At 40.6% G+C, this 17,390-nt stretch overlaps 1 protein-coding gene across 1 annotated transcript in view; it reads right to left on the reverse strand.

Annotated features, from left to right (window-relative positions):
* C23H10orf67 (chromosome 23 C10orf67 homolog) overlaps positions 1-17,390 on the reverse strand; it is a 161,246-nt gene that overhangs the window by 47,552 nt on the left and 96,304 nt on the right. Inside the window, exons 8-10 of the mRNA XM_043882788.1 lie at positions 10,537-10,684; positions 9,400-9,458; positions 348-413 (exon numbers count right to left, since the gene is read on the reverse strand). Of these exons, the coding sequence (XP_043738723.1) occupies positions 348-413; positions 9,400-9,458; positions 10,537-10,684 (273 nt within the window). The remainder of the gene's footprint in view (positions 1-347; positions 414-9,399; positions 9,459-10,536; positions 10,685-17,390) is intronic.

A 17,390-nucleotide genomic window follows, 5' to 3' on the forward strand; every position in this document is an offset into this window, starting at 1 on the left:
TATGGCAATTTGTAACTAAAAATAGCAAATCGTTCAAAATATTGGGCTCTCATTTTTGTTTTTTAAATCCCTAAAATAAAATACAAAAATTTTGTACACTGCTTTAAATTGTAATACTGTTTCTTGTTTAAGACTCTTCTACATAGTAAGCATATTTATTATAATACTATTCAAATTGTTTTCTACAAAACAATCATTTAAAATGTTTATAATTATGAATGCATTTAGACTGTTGATAAAAGTGAAACAAAAAGTTCACAGCAAACAGTTAAAAATAAAGTTTATAAAACTTTCACGATCAAATTTCTGGATTCAAATTTATTAAGAAATAATGTAAATCCCCTTACCATATCTTGAACTAATGATTTTTCAAGCTCAAGCTCACTTATTAATCTGTCTCTGCCACCAATTAGCTGAAAGAGAAGAATATTACAATCTGATTAAAGATAATAAAACACCTGAAATTCCCCTTCAATGAAATTTAGTGAAAGATCTTGATTCCAAATGTGAGAAAAATGGATCCCAATAGGATCAAAGCAAAAATTAAATGGCCACAGATTACCATGTAATAATAACATACTATTATATAATTATTTCTTAACTATACAAGCAGGCAAAACACAGAGAATGCCATTTTGTTTATTTACAACCTTTCTCACCCTACTCCCCCCCAAAATGTGACATCAGTATATAATAAAGTAAGTCTGTCTATCAAAAAGAAAAATTTTGCTTTACCCTTTATATGAACCATTTCTCTTAGGTTTTAGTGCTGTATTTATATACATATCAAGCCATATTCATATCAATTGAAAACAACTGTCAATGTATATACTGTAGGGCCTTTGTACCAACTGGACTTGCCTCAGTATTTTAAATGATAGTGTGTGTGTGGTATATAATACTGACAAAACTCAACCCTTCATTCTGACATCCATTCAATTCAATTAACTCATATATTCACTAATCTAATAAACATGTATGGAACACCTTTGAGATGCCAGACATTCTGTTCAGCTGTGGAGGCACAGAAGTGAAGTTGAACAATTCCCTTCCCTAGGGCACCTACAGTGTACTAGGAGAACAGTGTGAAAAAAATGACTGTAATATGTAAGAAAAACGTGAATACATAAAGTCTTCAGAGTCAAAAAGCCTAAAACTCCACGTAACTTGGTAATCCTGTAATTATAAAAAGATCGGTTATCCCTGGTGTTAATGGCACAGAAGGGCTACTTGGCAAAGGTCTTGAAGGATCTGTAGAAGTTCAACAATTTGGAGAAAGAAAAAGGCCAAGAAAATGGTAATAAAGACAGCAAAGTAACCACAGCAAAGCCTGAAGTAATGTAGGAACTGGGGAAGGTTTGGTGTTTGTGGACCCAGGATGCATATAGACAAGAATGGCAGGAATTAAAGGGAGGCAGAAATTCAGGGTGATATTATGAGGGGCTTTGCTCACCTCAATTAGGAGGGGAGGGCAGACTGGTATAAAGTACAGAACGAGAGTTGGTTCAGAAGAGAGCTCTGCTGCTTACACCGTGTGGGTGAGGTAATTCTATGCTTCAAGTCTGTTTTCTCATCTATAAAATTAGGATAATAAAACCTACTTTGGAGAGTTCTTCTGGAAAGAACTTGAGACTGCAAATGTGAAAGGGCTGAGTGGCTCCCAGCACATAAAAATCATGTAGAACCTTTTGAGACAGTCTGATGTCGTGTTGAAGACAATAGGAAAGAAAGCATTGAAGGTTGTAGCGTGTAAGTGAGACTGGGGTATTAGATAACCATGGCAGCAGCATGGAAGCTAGACTTGAAAGGGAAGAGAGTGGAGATAGGAAAATGAAGTAGGAATCTATACAAATGGGCAAATGATGGGGCCGCAACCAACTCTGTGACAACGTTGTTGTGGAGAAAAGGGACGAGAAGCAGGTTAAGACGTGGCCCTCAGGTTCAAACTCTGGTCAGGAAACTAGGATCCCTCCCACAAGTCACACAGAGCAGCCAAAGGGAAAAAAAAAACGAAGAAGAAGAAAGCAGAGAAGGACCCTTGATCTGTCAGTTGGTCCTCTGGGACAGATATCAATGTCATTCATTTAAGTGGGAAACACAGCTGAGTCCAGATTTGAGGAGTAACGAGATCAAGTTTTGACACTGACTTTGATGAACATCAAAGTTGTTTTTTTTCCAGTAGACATTTTTGAGGGCTCATATAAAGGTAATAAAGGATAAGACATAGTTCTTGACCTCATGATTGAGGGCAAGATGAATCTCACTGTGAACTTATCAACAGCGGCAGTGTGAAGAAGAGGCTAATAGATACATAGACAAGTTTACTTTAGTTGATATTTGAAGAGTGAATGACAATGGCTTCAGGGGTGACCAGAGTCAAGGAACACCACCCAGAATGATAGCTTGGCTATGTATACAGGCTAGTGGGGGATGCTTAAAGGCATGAGAGAGGGAGAAAGAGAGAGAGTTTGGCTGATGAAGAAAAGTCTCAGAAGAGAAGGAAGGAGAAGATGGAGTCAGGCAAGTAAGTGGAAGGATGGGTCAGGGCAAAGAGGAAGGTCCCCTCTTCCGATGAGAAGGAAAAGAAGTTAGGCTAAGTGACAGGGTGAGCAAGAGAGTGCAGAGGTGAAAAAACCCACATGTCTACTGTGTTCTCTGTGAATTAGAGAACAGCACAGAGGAATGCAACTGGGGAAAGTAGTAACGATGGGAAGAGAGGCACTGGTGGTTAGAAAGGGTGCTGATCACAGATATAAATGACTATATATAAAGTGGATAGATAACTAGGTCCTACTGAATAGCACAGGAAACTCCATTCCATATCCTGCAATAAACCACAATGGAAAAGAATATGAAAAAGAATATATATATGTATAGATGAATCACTTTTCTGTACAGCAGAAACTAACATAACATTGCAAACCAACTGTACTTGAATAAATTAATGTGTTTTTTTCAAAGGCTGCTAATTAGATCCAAGTAAAAGGATGGGTAGAAGGAGGGAGCAGTGACTCTGAGTTAAAATCCCATAACCATCATGCAATGTCACCTAAAGGCAAGGATCTCTTTGTCTCCAATGGCAGGGTTGGGGAAAGTTGGGTCTGGGTACCTGAGAGCCTCAGAAGGGGAGGTGGTGGTGGTGTTGAAGATGTGAAAGGCTGGACAGCAGGTTTAGAGAAAGTAAAGGAATGAGAAATAGAAGGAAAGGAAAAGATTTTTTGTTGAGTCATTATACCTTGGTCTGAAAAGAAGTGTCATTAAGTTTCCAAAGGGCATCAGTTACTGGCAAACACCAAAGCCACTGGCTCCAAGCCTTCCTGCCTCCTTGGGTCTTTTATCAGTGATCTCTTCTCTCTGTTGTACTTTTACCCACTCATTCTTCTTTCCACTGATGTCACTTAAAAATGCTCTAGCTTCATCTTTTAAAAAATTCCTCCCTCAACCCCACATTCCCCTCCAACCATTCTCTGACCTCTCTTTGGCCATCCACTATCAAACTTCTAGAAAACTGCCCATGCACACTGTCTCCATGTCTGCATTCACTCCATTCCTCAGTTACTACCATGTTCCAGTAAAATGACCTCATTAATTACCAGGGTAACTGGAAAGGACCCTGAGGTTGGGAAAGATTTAAGGCAGGAGGAGAAGGGGACGACAGAGAATGAGATGACTGGATGGCATCACTGACTCAATGGACATGAGTTTGAGCAAACTCTGGGAGTTGGTGATGGACAGGGAGGCCTGGCATGCTGCAGTCTGTGGGGTTGTAAAGAGTCGGACACAACTGAGTGACTGAACTGAACTGACTTACCAGGGTCATTTTAATTGCCAAAGCTAATTATCCAATCTTTCATTTCTAGTCTTTTGCACACCTGGCCTCTGGGAAATGCTGGAATGGATCCTCTCTTCTTGAGCCTTTTGCTTTCTCGTTGTTATTGTTCAGTCGCTAAGTTGTGTCCAACTCTTTGCAATTCCCACGGACTGCAGCAGGCCAGGCTTCCCTGTCCTTCACTATCTCCCAGAGTTTGCTCAAATTCATGTCCACTGACTCCAACCATCTCATCCTCTGCCACCCTCTTCTCCTCCTGCCCTCAATCTTTCCCAGCATCAGAGTCTTTTCCAATGAGTTGGCTCTTCACATCAGGTGGCCAAAGTATTGGAGCTTCAACTTCAGCATCAGTCCTTCCAATGAATATTCAGAGTTGATTTCCTTTAGGATTGACTGGTTGGATCTCCGTGCAGTCCAAGGGACTCTCGAGCCTCTTGCTTGGTTTCTGTGAAATCCACTCTCTGCTGCTCTACCACTGTACTCATTTTCATCTGAGTGTCAGCATTCCACTTCTCTTCCTTTCTCTCTCCCAATTTCAATCTTATCAAAGGCCATGGCTTTTATTGCCTAATCATCTCTTGAATTCATCTACCTGCTTCTTCATCCCCGTGTCACTGTCTTCTTCCTATTTCGGGACTTTCTATTAAGTTATCCTGGTTTATACAAGAAATCTTTAATTGGTGTCTCTCTGGACCTGGATTTTCCTTTCTTCCATTTGTTCTTTCTCTGAAACACGAATTCCATCCTGCCCCAGTGTCCAAGATGCCCCATTCACTCAGGAGGCAACTCACACTCCCCCCGAAATGCATAACAATCCTCAGCCATGTGCCCTGCTTCTAGCCACCCCTGTTCCCACACATCCTCCCGCTGTAATCAGTCACGTACCTTCCCCCCTATACGTGTTCTGGCTCTTCCCACTTCTCTCCCTTTCATCCTTTCCTGGAGAACTCTAACCTTTCTTCTGAGGGCCAGCTCGGTGCCCTTCCTCTGAACTTCCATGATCTCTTATGATCCAGGCTGGCTGTGCCCCCAACCATCCCCATAGCAACCAACGCTGCCCTGTATCCCGACACTGCCATACCTGGGATATAATCTCTGACTGCTGGTCCATCCCCTCTCAGAAGGAAATTCATCTTGTAGCCACAGCTGAAACAGATTCAGCTGTCATTTGACTACTAAAATTTAAACATAAAAGCTGCTGAACCTTAACAGTGTTTCAGTCCCATTTTCAACTCATTTTTAATTGTATCCAGGGATGAAAGACTTCCCGGGTAGCCCAGTGGTAAAAGAATCTGCCTGCCAATGCAGGAGACACAGGAGATGCCAATTTGGTCCTTGGGATGGGAAGATCCCCTGGAGGAGGAAACGACAATCCACTCCAGTATTCTTGCCTGGAAAACCCCATGGACATAGGAGCTTGGTGGGCTACAGTCCACGGAATCACAAAGAGTCAGACGCGACTGCAAGCTGAGAGCGGGCTGCAAAGGGGAACATGTAGCTTATCCAAGGCTTCTGAGCTGCTCCTGTACGCTCTTCTGGTTTCTGTTTACTCCTTCCTCACACCCCAGACTCCCCTCTCTTCCTGTGCTCACACAAATCTCACCACGTGGTCTCACTAGATCCCACCTCTTGCTCCAGCCACACCAGAGTTCCACGGGGGTAACTTACACTTTACACATTCACAATTCGTATGTAGCCTTCCACCTTCCTACATGTATACATGCTAAGTTGCTTCAGTCGTGTCCAACTCTTTGCAACCCCAGGGACTGTAGCCCATCAGGCTCCTCTGTCCATGGGATTCTCCAGGCAAGATTACTGGAGTGGGTAGCCATTTTCTTCTTCAGGGGATCTTCTTGACTCAGGGATCAAACCCAGGTCTCCTGCATTGCAGGCAGATTCTTTACCGTGTGAAACACCAGGGAAACCCTAAACACCTGGAATCAGTTCAAGAGAAGGAGTAGGAGACAGGTCTGGAACAATTTGTGAAGCATTTCTAGAACCTTCCAGGTCAATTTTCAGTTCAGTCACTCAGCCATGTTCAACTCTTAGGGACCCCATGGACTGCAGCATGCCAGGCTTCCCTGTCCATCACCAACTCCTGGAGCATGCTCAAACTCATGTCCATCGAGTTGGTGATGCCATCCAACCATCTCATCTTCTGTCGTCCCCTTCTCCTCCTGCCTTCAATCTTTGCCAGTATCAGGGTCTTTTCCAATGAGTCAGTTCTTTGCATCATGTGGCCAAAGTATTGGAGTTTTAGTTTCAGCATCAGTCCTTCCAATGAATATTCAGGACTGATTTCCTTTAGGATGGACTGGTTGGATCTCCTGGCAGTCCAAGGGACTCTCAAGAGTCTTCTCCAACACCACAGTTCAAAAGCATCAACTCTTCAATGCTCAGCTTTCTTTACTGTCCAACCCTCACATTCATACGAGACTCTTTCCTGGTGGCTCAGACGGTAAAGCATCTGCCTATAATGCAGGAAACCCAGGTTCGATCCCTGGGTACTCTTGCCTGGAAAATCCCATGGACGGAGAGTGTGGTAGGCTACAGTCCATGGGGTTGCAGAGAGTCGGACACGACTGAACGACTTCACTTTCTTTCTTTCACATTCATACATGACTACTGGAAAAATCATAGCTTTGACTAGACAGACCTTTGTTGGCAAAGTGATGTCTCTGCTTTTTAATATGCTGTCTAGGTTGGTCATAGCTTTTCTTCCAAGGAGCAAGTGTCTTTTGATTTCACAGCTGCGGTCACCATCTGCAGTGATTTTGGAGCCCAAGAAAATACAGTTTCTCACTGTTTTCATTGTTTCCCCATCTATTTGCCATGAAGGCATCTCTTCTTTATGTACATACATCTATTACAGCCCCATCACACTCTCCTGTGGTTATTGTCTCTCTCTCTAGATTTGATCTCTTTCACAGCAAGCCCATGTGTGTTGTGTATGTGTGTATAAAGTTTCTGTATCTCAGCAGTGCCTGGCACTAAAAGGCATCTAATGAACATTGCTGAACAATTGATTTAATGAAGGATATTGGAAACAAACCAGTAAATATTAGCTCTCATTTTGGTCAACAACTCCTGGTCTGCTTTCCAATTGACAAAGCCTTTTGACGTACATTATCTCATTCTATCCACACGGTAAGCCTGTGAGACTCAGGAAGAAGGAGAATGAGAAACCGGCCCAAGTAACTATAGTGTCAGAAATGGAACAGAGACCCAAGGGTCTAGATTTTTCCTGCTCAAAACCAAGTCATGCCTACATTCAACATGTGTGTGGAGGCCCAGTGCATATAAAGAAAAAAAGAAGGGAGACAGGATAAAAAATATGATCAAACAAACTACAGATTTGCTATATTTGTCTAGAACAAAACTGTCAAATAAAAATATGTGTCATATATAAAACTGAATTTTAAACAGCTTTCTTAAAAAGGTAAAAAAAGGTGATATTAACTTTAATAATATAGTTTATTTATACCAATAACGATGCAAAATAGCTTAAATATATAATAATCAATATTAAAAATCATCAGCAAAAAAATCATTAGCAAAATATTTCACATTTCTTACAGCACCTGACTCTTTGAAATCCAGTGTGTATTTTTCACTTAGAGCACATCTCAATTTGAAGGCTAAAATTTTATGGCAGATACTTGATCTGCATTTAGATTTCATAAAATTTACAAATAGAAATGTACATTCACATGTTCAAATTATTCAAAATATACATAAAAGTTTTTCAGTAACTGAAACAAGTATCAGTATTTTATATTGAAATTTAAAAATTAAAAGTAAACAATTTAAAATTCAGTTTCTCAGTTGCACGAGACATAGGCTTTCAATAAGCCACACGTGGCTAACGCTGGGCAGTGCAGCTCTAGAGAATGAAGGCAGCGTTTAATCAGAATACTTGAGCTCATACAAAGTATGACCAGACACTCAGCGAGGATGTTTCTTTCTAATTGATGCCTTAATGGTGGGACTTTTTTTTAAATTTCCTTGAACTCCTCCCAGAGAAGAGTAGGCTTGTCCGACTCATCTTTACCAGTGATAGCACAGACTGAGAAACGAGAAATATTTACGTAAACTGACATGATGCCCTTGCAGGTTATTAAGTAAAACTAGAAAGCTAAGATTTCATTTTTAACCTTAAAAGTTGGTGCCAAGAAGTTTAAACTGGTCTATTCTTATACTCTCATTATCTCTGTAAGAATGACACTTGCATCCTCACCATTGAAAACAGGCTCAAGCACCAGAAAATGACTTCATGTTGTGAAAACCTGTGATGGATTCAGTGATCATAGGAAACATCTCCCAATTCTGACCTGTCACAGTATGCATTTCTTCAGAAAATAATTCTTGGGACTAACCTGGCAGCCCAGTGATTAAGACTCCACACTGCCAATCCAGGGCGCTCAGATTCGAACCCTGGCAGGGGAACTAAGATATCCCATATCGTGTGGCCAAAAAATAAAAAACAGTTCTTGGAAGTAATTTTATCTAAAACATAAGAATAGGACTTCCCTAGTGGTTCAGTGGTTAAGACTCCACCCTTCCACTGCAGGGGCGTGAGTTTGATCCTTGGTCTGAGGACTAAGATCCTGTATGTGCACTGCACCACTGACAGTAAATAAGTACGTAAATAAAATTAAAAAAACTTTTTTTTAAATGAAAAATAAAACCTAAGAATACCAGAAGTGCAAAATCTAGGTTGAAATCTGAATCTTAAGCTTTATGAGCTCTGGATATGAGGCCAGCATGACTGAGGAACTCAATTTTTAATTTTATCTAACTTTAATTTTCATTTAAAAATTGATTCTCGATTCAGTTTGTGCAAAACTTGATTTGGAATAATTCGAGGATATAAATTCACATTTTTATCTGTAAATTTTGTGAACTCTAGAGATACATTCTTATTCTATGAAATCACTCAAAGAATATTTTTAAGTATACCAGTGCTCAGCACTGGGAAAAGATAAGAGACCAGTGCTGACTCTGGGTCGCAGGGGATTTGGCTGTGCAGGCTGACCATCACAGAGAAGGGTTTTGAGAGTTGAGAAAGCTGAAAGCAGGAGCCCCTGACCTGGGTGTGGAGGGTAGGAATTGCTGTGGTTCTGCGACATTGCATGCCCCAGGAAATCTTGATCTTTATGATATCAAAAGCATTCCCTGCTCTAAATACAGATTTTCTGCAAAATACAAACCCAGTTCATTCGCATACAGAGAAATGAAGATAAAACAATATCTGATATGAAAATAGGCTGCCCATTCCTAATAATATCATTTTTCCACAAGCATATCTTTGGACTCCCTGTGTCACATTTTTCAATTCCTTACAGTCAACAAGGTAGACATGCAGTTATGCCAAATGAAAGAAAACATGAGTTCATTTTCAAGATGGAATCCTTTCTCATTACTAGAGAAATAATCCCAAACAACACTAAATACAGGAATCGACTTTTCTCAACATCACAAGACAAGGCGGGGGCGTAGTGTTATTTCATTAATTATGCTGATATTTCCATTGAAAAGAGTCATTCATCAATGTAAAAAAGTTACAGTACCTTTTGAATAGTTTTATGATCCTTATCTGCCATCTCTTTCAGACTTATAATTTCATCTTCTGTAAACAAAAGGAGAGAGAGGCCAACCATGAAATTACAAGCTTATAGCCCTGTATTCAATCTGCCTGCTTCAGGGCAGGCTATACACCACTGGCAGGCATGGTGGACGCAAGTCCTAGCAGGACTATGACCTTCACAACTGCCCTTGACATTCACAGCCTTCTTCCTGCTGTTCAGACGGCTGGTCAGATAGGGATTAAGAACTAAGTTCAAGATCCAAGTGTGGCTGAAGGCTGAAAGCTTTTCATCGAGTCTAGCAAGGGACATTTTTGCTGTTAGTCACAGCCAATACAAACTGCTTTAGCAGGTGGCACTTTATGGACTGAGTAAGAAATACCAAAACCTGAAGACGCATGATTACACCACATCAGGAGAGAAATGAAACTACACTGGCGTGGTATAACTTACATCCAAGAAACAGTGCCCCATATCTGCTTTTATAAATGTTTCGCTACAAACTTTATATTGCCTACTCAAGGGCAAAACTGTATAACTAACATAAATACAGTGATAGCATTGCCTGTAAAAGCTTTAAAGCAATCCAACTTCAATGATTTAAATGCAATGTTTACCAATGTTTATGGTGTGTAAGAAGGGGGTATAGGGTCAACAAATGGAAATTTTGTACTTAAAATTTGTGCCAAAAATTGAAGATAAAGTTGTAAGTAGAAGCATATTTTCCTGAAGGGCCAATTCTGTTTCTTCACAAAGCACACCTCAATATATACGCTCAAATATTAAAATGTTAGAAATTTTAGGTTTTAGATTAAGCACATGAAATTTTGTTTAATATTTATAATGTTTCTAAGTGATATTGAGCACTGACGAGCACATTTTTCAAAGGTCAATGCTTGGATTTAAAAACAACCACCCTGAGTTAGAAAGGCATGGCTAGGGGAGTATGACCAATTTCTGTCCCAAGAAAAGAATGAAAATTAAAAGTGGCTAACAAGCTGATATTTTAAATGTAAATATGGTTTGGTAACAAGAACATGTTTGAAAAAGACAAGCATGGGCATGAATTTTATAAAAGTGCCCAATGTATAGAGTTTTCTCAAAAATGACTCTAAAATTTACCTAATACGGAATTTTCTTTTACATTGAGCTGGATTTCTTCTTCGAGTTCTGAAATGACTTGAAGCAGTCTCTCATTTTCCGTTTTGAACTCCGAATTTTCCTTTTCTAGAGTTGTTCTCAGAGGGCTGCTCTCTTTGATAAAAGAATCCTAAAAGAGGGAGAATTCCATATTTCTAAGCAGGGAGCCAAGGATTTAAATATGCAAGACGAGACAATACAGATACAGAAGAGCTATCATATAATTTTCTGAATTCTATTACACACTTATAATATGAATAGTAAAAAGGGAAGGAGAGTAAAATAGAGCTTGCTGGAAGAAAGGCTGCAGTACCTTCTGTACAAAGACCACAGCGCATGGGGACAGTTTATTGACAGGAATAATGCATATCATACTGTTTGTGTGCCCCCATCATTCAGGTCAATTCATTATGGAGGCTGTGTCCGGGGAGGCAGCTGGGGCCCTCCACCCACACTTCCCTCTGTGTGTGCGTCTGAAGTGCTGTCCGCCGTAACCAGGCAGGCTGGGGGCACCGTGGACGGGCAGCAGCGCCGGGGGAAGGGGGTGCGGGCGGGGGGCGGGGGGCAGAGTGCACAGCCAAGGCGGGGGGCTTGTTGCCTTTGTGGCATTTCCCAGTGTCAGCGCTGCCAGTGTCAAGAGGAGCGCACCACATGTCAAAGTGGTGACGTTTTCAGGCTGGGAGCCGCATGGAGCCCATCAGGCACACGGATATCCACACAGTTGGGTTTTCTGCTGGGTGGAGGAGCCACCCAGAGGCAATTCATATTCTGAACATTAACGTGGCTTTGCATGCCTGTCACACTGGGACTGTGCAGGCGTTGAATGCTATTGAAGACTTCGGTTTAAATCTCTATGCAAACAGTGATTACCTTGTAAGAAGGTTTCAGGATAACTTACAACAAAAGACTTTAAAGTTATAGTTTTAGTAAAGCAAACTCATTTACATTTTTATTATGTGCGTCTTTTGTTTAAATCTTGCCATGTCCATTACGGGAGACGCTTTTTCTTACGCAATAGAAGCTTATTGGGACAGCTACTCTTCTTTTCTTCTTCTCGTGTGTTTCAAATCTATTGAAAACATCTGACTATACTTGCTTATGGCTGTCTAGATTTTACTTGCTGCACTTCTTTTTAAAATTAAGATGTAATGAGTTGGAGAAGCTGATGCAGAACTTTATATTTCATGATGGTAAAATATTAAACTGATTATGCAATCTCAAAATAGTAAAGAACATGCTTGAAAGTCATTGTATTATTACAGTATAAGAGACAGAAGTATTTATATGCCTTTGTTCAAAATCAATATGGACACTAGAAATACTTTTAAACTTTAATTTTCAGATGAATTATAAGCTATTCTTTTAGTAGCAATGCCATGATTGCAAATACATAAGAATAAAATCTCTCAAAAACAAAATCATTCTTCCCAAAAAGTCATTCCTCCCAATATAACCAGTGTCCTTTAGAAAGTATACTTTTATTTAACTTTAGAGATAACTGAAAGTAAATCATTAAAAAAAAAGGTTTCTTCTGTGGTCATAATGGTTCAAAAGAAAAATATGTAGCTATCATGTTTTATAGTACATGAATAAACCCTTGAAAAACAACAAGGGACTTTTTAATGAAGTCAGTTATACCAGACTTAATATTTATAATGATGACATTAAATTTTCACTAAGTCCAATTGTGAATCTTCATGATTTTGATTCATCATTCAACTTAAATTATTTAAGCCCAATTCATTCTTAACTAATGAGAACTAACAAATTTAATAACTAATAACACTATTTTCTTAACAAGAAAGAATCCCAGTCATTATTTTCTTGTCCCACATGGTTCAACTTGAGAACATCAAAGAATGAATTTCTAGGCTGAAAAAGCTTTTTAAAAAGCAAACAGCGTTTGCCTTAATTGGCTTAAATGTACATTTCCTAACAGTGGCAGAAAATGAACATCCATTGTGGATTATGTGAGCATCCATTATAATAAACTAAACGAGAACTATTTGAATAATCAGATGAAGTGTAAAATTTACAAGAGGTGGCAGCTAGCACCTAAATGGGTTTTCTAAAAATCTCCTAGAAAAGCAGGAAACAAGGGAACACTTCCAACTCAAGGGTTTCCCCCCTCCCGCAAATCCACGGACAGCCCCAGTTCCTGAGAGGTTAACCTTTAGCTCTGTCCCCACCATCTGTCAGCTGCAGGAACTGCAAGTAATTAACTATTCAGATTCCCACAGCAATGAGGACACTCATTAGCAAAATGAACAAAGGGATAGTTCTGGGCGGCTACGGTCATCTGTTACACTCTGAGTGGCAGGTTTTGTGGTGGTGTTTCTCCTACCATCTGCCCACACCACTAGCTTGGGCTCACTGAAACCAGGAGACTTCTTTAAAACAAGCTGTGTTAATAAACCGAAGTTAAGAAGGATGGAGATCATTAAAAGGTGGTTAACTAGTTAAAGCTATTTAAAGCTACATTATTGCCCAAGACAGCCTGCAGTGCGATCCATGGTCACTCTGGGACTTAAAATTTATAAAGGAACTCGTCAGTTTAGAGTTCTTCTATCATGCAGTGGACGCTAGGACTTCAGTGCCGGCTCACACGCTATTTCTCTTGTGAACAGCCACAGGATGTGCAGTATCCCTGTCCGAGGCCTCAGAATCCCAAACAGTGGTGAAAGAACCATTTTTGGGAATGGGTGTTCTCAAGAGCCTCACTACTCCAAATGTGGTCCAAGGACCAGGAGCCTCGGCATCACCTGGGAGCTTTTTGAAAATGCAGAATCTCCGGCCCCAACACAGTCCTGTCTGAATCTATATCTTAACAGGAGCTGCAGGTGACCCATACACACAGACAGTCAATAAAGGCAGAGAAGCACTGTCTGGGGCACCGCAGATGCCTTCCCAGCAGTCTCCCTTTTGCCACATTGGCGTCTCAATTCTGCAGGCTCCGCGTACAGTGCTTGGACATCTCAATTTGATGCTGGGGGTGGGGGGCAGGGGTTTCTGCCACATGCCCATGCTGTGTGACAGTCACAGAGACGAGCAGGTGCTTTCCCAGTGAGTGACAGCCAAGAAAGTGGCCCACTGGGGCAGTGCAGCCCTGCAGAGCTGCCGCTCTTGAATGACGGCTCTGTTTCAAAACTGTCAGCAACAAACAGTCATGTTTACATATTGGTGGTGGCGGGGGTGGGTGGGCATGATGGTTGCATAGCTCATCCATGTTGGGGTAAGAAAGAAAAATGAAGTCTTTTCAAAACAACTCTAATTGCAACTGAAGCACACAGGTGTGTGCGTGGGTACACAGACACACAGGCACATTAGCCTGACCAGCTAGCTCCTTCAGCAATTCTTGAATGGATTTATCAGCATATAGCACGGCAACCTCAAAACTATAGCAGAGTGCCATTAACTCATTGAGGGGGTTCACAGAGCCTGAAAAGACACTCAGCCCTTGAATGGGTGTGTGTGTGTTAGTCATTCAGGCATGTCCAACTCTTTTTGACCCTGTGGACTGTAGCCTGCCAGGCTCCTCCATCCATGGGATTTTCCAGGCAAGAATACTGGAGTGGGTTGTGATTTCCTTCTCTAGGGGATCTTCCCAACCCAGAGATTGAACTTGGGTTTCCCACATTGCAGGCAGACTCTTTACCATTTGAGACACCAAGTGAAGCCCTCTCGGGGAAAATTCAACATTAAGGATGTTCTGACCTGGAGAGATGAGGTTTCTGTAACTTGATGAGATCCCTTTTTCTGATTTCCATCTTGTCATAAATATAAGCTAAGCTAAATGTTTACTAAACCTTCCTTTTCCTGTCATTCTTAGATTTTACTCTAAAACAATCTGGAGAGAGATTATGACTAGTAACGGTGAAGTAATTTATGTGATCAGACTATGAGAAAGAACAAACTAGAGTGTTCTCTTATTGCTTACTCAATTTTCTTATTTCAAGTTGTTTTTGCGAGTTATTTTGACTGCTGCTTTGAGAATTTCTAATTGTTTCTCCAAATTTGGTTTTACAAATCTAATTTCAGACACTTGCTGTATTGAGCTTTCTACACCGCTAGAGGGAGCAGTCGTATTAGATGAAATTTCAAATTTCAAATTTAGGGATTCTCTGGTGCCTCAGACGGTAAAGAAACCCTCTGCAATGCAGGAGACCCAGGTCCGATCCCTGAGTCAGGAAGATCCCTTGGAGAAGGAAATGGCAACCCACTCTAGTATTCTTGCCTGGAAAATCCCATGGATGGAGGAGCCTTGGCAGGCTACAGTCTGTGGGGCTGTAAAGATTTGGACATGACTGAGTGACTTTACTTCACCTAGAACTTGAGTGGCATGGAGTTCTAGGAAAGCTAGTTCTTAGAAGATTTTTTAAGAGAAATTTCAAATTTTTTTTTTTTTTATATAACCTGCTTTTGCAGTGCTCATGTCCATCCTACTGAAAGGTACACTAGCCCTGCTCTGCATTGCCCTAGCATGGTGTTTCACTAGGGTCCTCTGGTGCTGGGGAAAATGTATATATACACTCAGTTAATCAGGAGTCTCACCTTCCTCAAATCTTAAGTTGTTTACAGCAATACTGATGTGGTGTCCATGGAGACAAAATACAGTGAAACAACTAAGGTCTTCTGCTGGAGAAGACTCTTGAGAGTCCCTTGGACAGCAGAGAGATCAAACCAGTCAACCTTAAAGGAAATCAACCCTGAATATTCAATGGAAGGACTGATGCTGAAGATGAAGCTCCAATACTTTGGCCACGTGATATGAAGAGTTGACTTACTGGAAAAGACCCTGATGCTGGGAAAGACTGAGAACAGAAGGAGAAGGGGGTGACAGAGGATGAGATAGTTGGATGGCACCACTGACTCAATGGACATGAGTCTGAGTAAACTCTGGGAGACAGTGAAGGATAGGCGTGCTGCAGTCCATGGGGTCACAAAGAGTTGGACGCGACTGAGCAACTGAACAATAACCACCATCAAGGTCTTCAGAATGCCACCAGATGCAGAGAACACCTGTTTATACAACAGCAGGGGTGGACCCTCCCACTTCCGGTGGTCCTCACCAAGCCCCGCCCACCTCATCTTGTTCTTTGCCCAGGATGTCCAGACAGACCAGTTAACAGGCTGAGGACAATCGGAGGTGTAAACACACCAAGAAAGACCTCGTGTTGGAAGCTCAATTACAGAAGTGGGATATTTTCAACAGTGCATTTTATGGAATGTAAACCAGGTGGTAATAAAGACTTGTGTATTTCCCCATCATGATAACTAGAATTTATATGCATGCCTTTCTTCAAAGAACTCACAGCGATTCATGTTCACCACAACAAATCCTCCTCATAACACTGTTGGCTAGGCAGAGATCACTTTTCATTTCACAAGTGGGAAATAATTGGATCAAAATTGCCTTGCTAATCAATGCTGGACATCATTAGTCAAGGGCAGGAATAAAAGCCAAAACTATTACAACTTTTCTATTAAATTTTCTACTAATAATTCTATTAAATTATTTTCTCCAAAAAACTAAGAGTAAATGTAGACCCAAGATAAGAAAAGTAAATGCAAAAATTGGATGCATCTCTTCCTCCAAAGTGGTCAGAATATGTAAAAAGAAATAATATTCAATTATATTATATCTATGATAAGAATACTTAATATTAAGTTGCTTAGAAGATACTCTGGTTTTTTTAGAACATAGAGAATTCTTTTTTTGTTTGTTTTGTTTTTTGTTGTGTTTGTAGAACATAGAGAATTCTAACAGATTAAACAAAGTATTCTTTCCCCAGTTAATAAACAAAGTCCTTTAGAATGGTGCAAGTTCTATTCTTTATCTTTTCTAACTTTGGGGATTTTAAGTAAGAATACTAGTGTGGGACTTAGATACACTAAGGACTACACTTAAATAGCCCAGCAACCTGGAAGTGTTTCTTCTTCCTAGCATTCACATTTTGATATATTACTTCTCAGAGTTTTCCCATATATATATATACACACACACACACGAGTCAATATTTATGTGTATCTACACGGGGATCACTATACACTTAGTGATGTACACTTAGTGATATACACTTAGTGACCGGGGCTTCCCTGATAGCTCAGGTAGAGAATCCGCCTGCAATGCAGGAGAATCTGTTTCTATTCCTGGGTCAGGAAGATCCTCTGGAGAAGGGATGGGCTACCCACTCCAGTATTCTTGGGCTTCCCTCATGGCTCAGCTGGTAAAGAATCTGCCTGCAATGTGGGAGACCTGGCTTCAACCCCTGGGTTGGGAAGATCCCCTGGAGAAGGGAAAGGCTACCCATTCCAGTATTCTGGCCTAGAGAATTCCACGGACTATATAGTCCAAGGGGCTGCAAAGAGCCACACATGACTGAGCAACTTTCACTTTCATACACAGGGATCACTATACACTTAATTATAATAATTATATATGTTATATTGATTTATATATATACTGTAATACCATAGTCTAGTATAATAATATAATATACATATAATAAATATATAAGTTATATAAGAGTGTATATATTGGGTTGGCCAAAATGTTAATTTGGGTTTTTCATAACATCCTATGGAAAAACCCAAACTTTTTTTGGCCAACCCTATATGTGTGTGTGTGTGTGTGTGTGTGTGTATACACATATATATGTATATTGCAACCTTTAATTCTTACTCTATACAGGGGAAAAAGCTACATTTCCTTATGTGGGACTTTGGATTCAGAAGGACCTTGGTTTTCATGCCACGTCAGCATTTACCCGCTGCATGCTATGGGTAAGTCTCTGCTTCCTCATTGGTGAACTGAGCTGTGAGGTGAGGAAGCACCC

Source organism: Cervus elaphus, chromosome 23, assembly GCF_910594005.1.
Source record: "Cervus elaphus chromosome 23, mCerEla1.1, whole genome shotgun sequence".
NCBI lineage: Eukaryota > Metazoa > Chordata > Mammalia > Artiodactyla > Cervidae > Cervus > Cervus elaphus.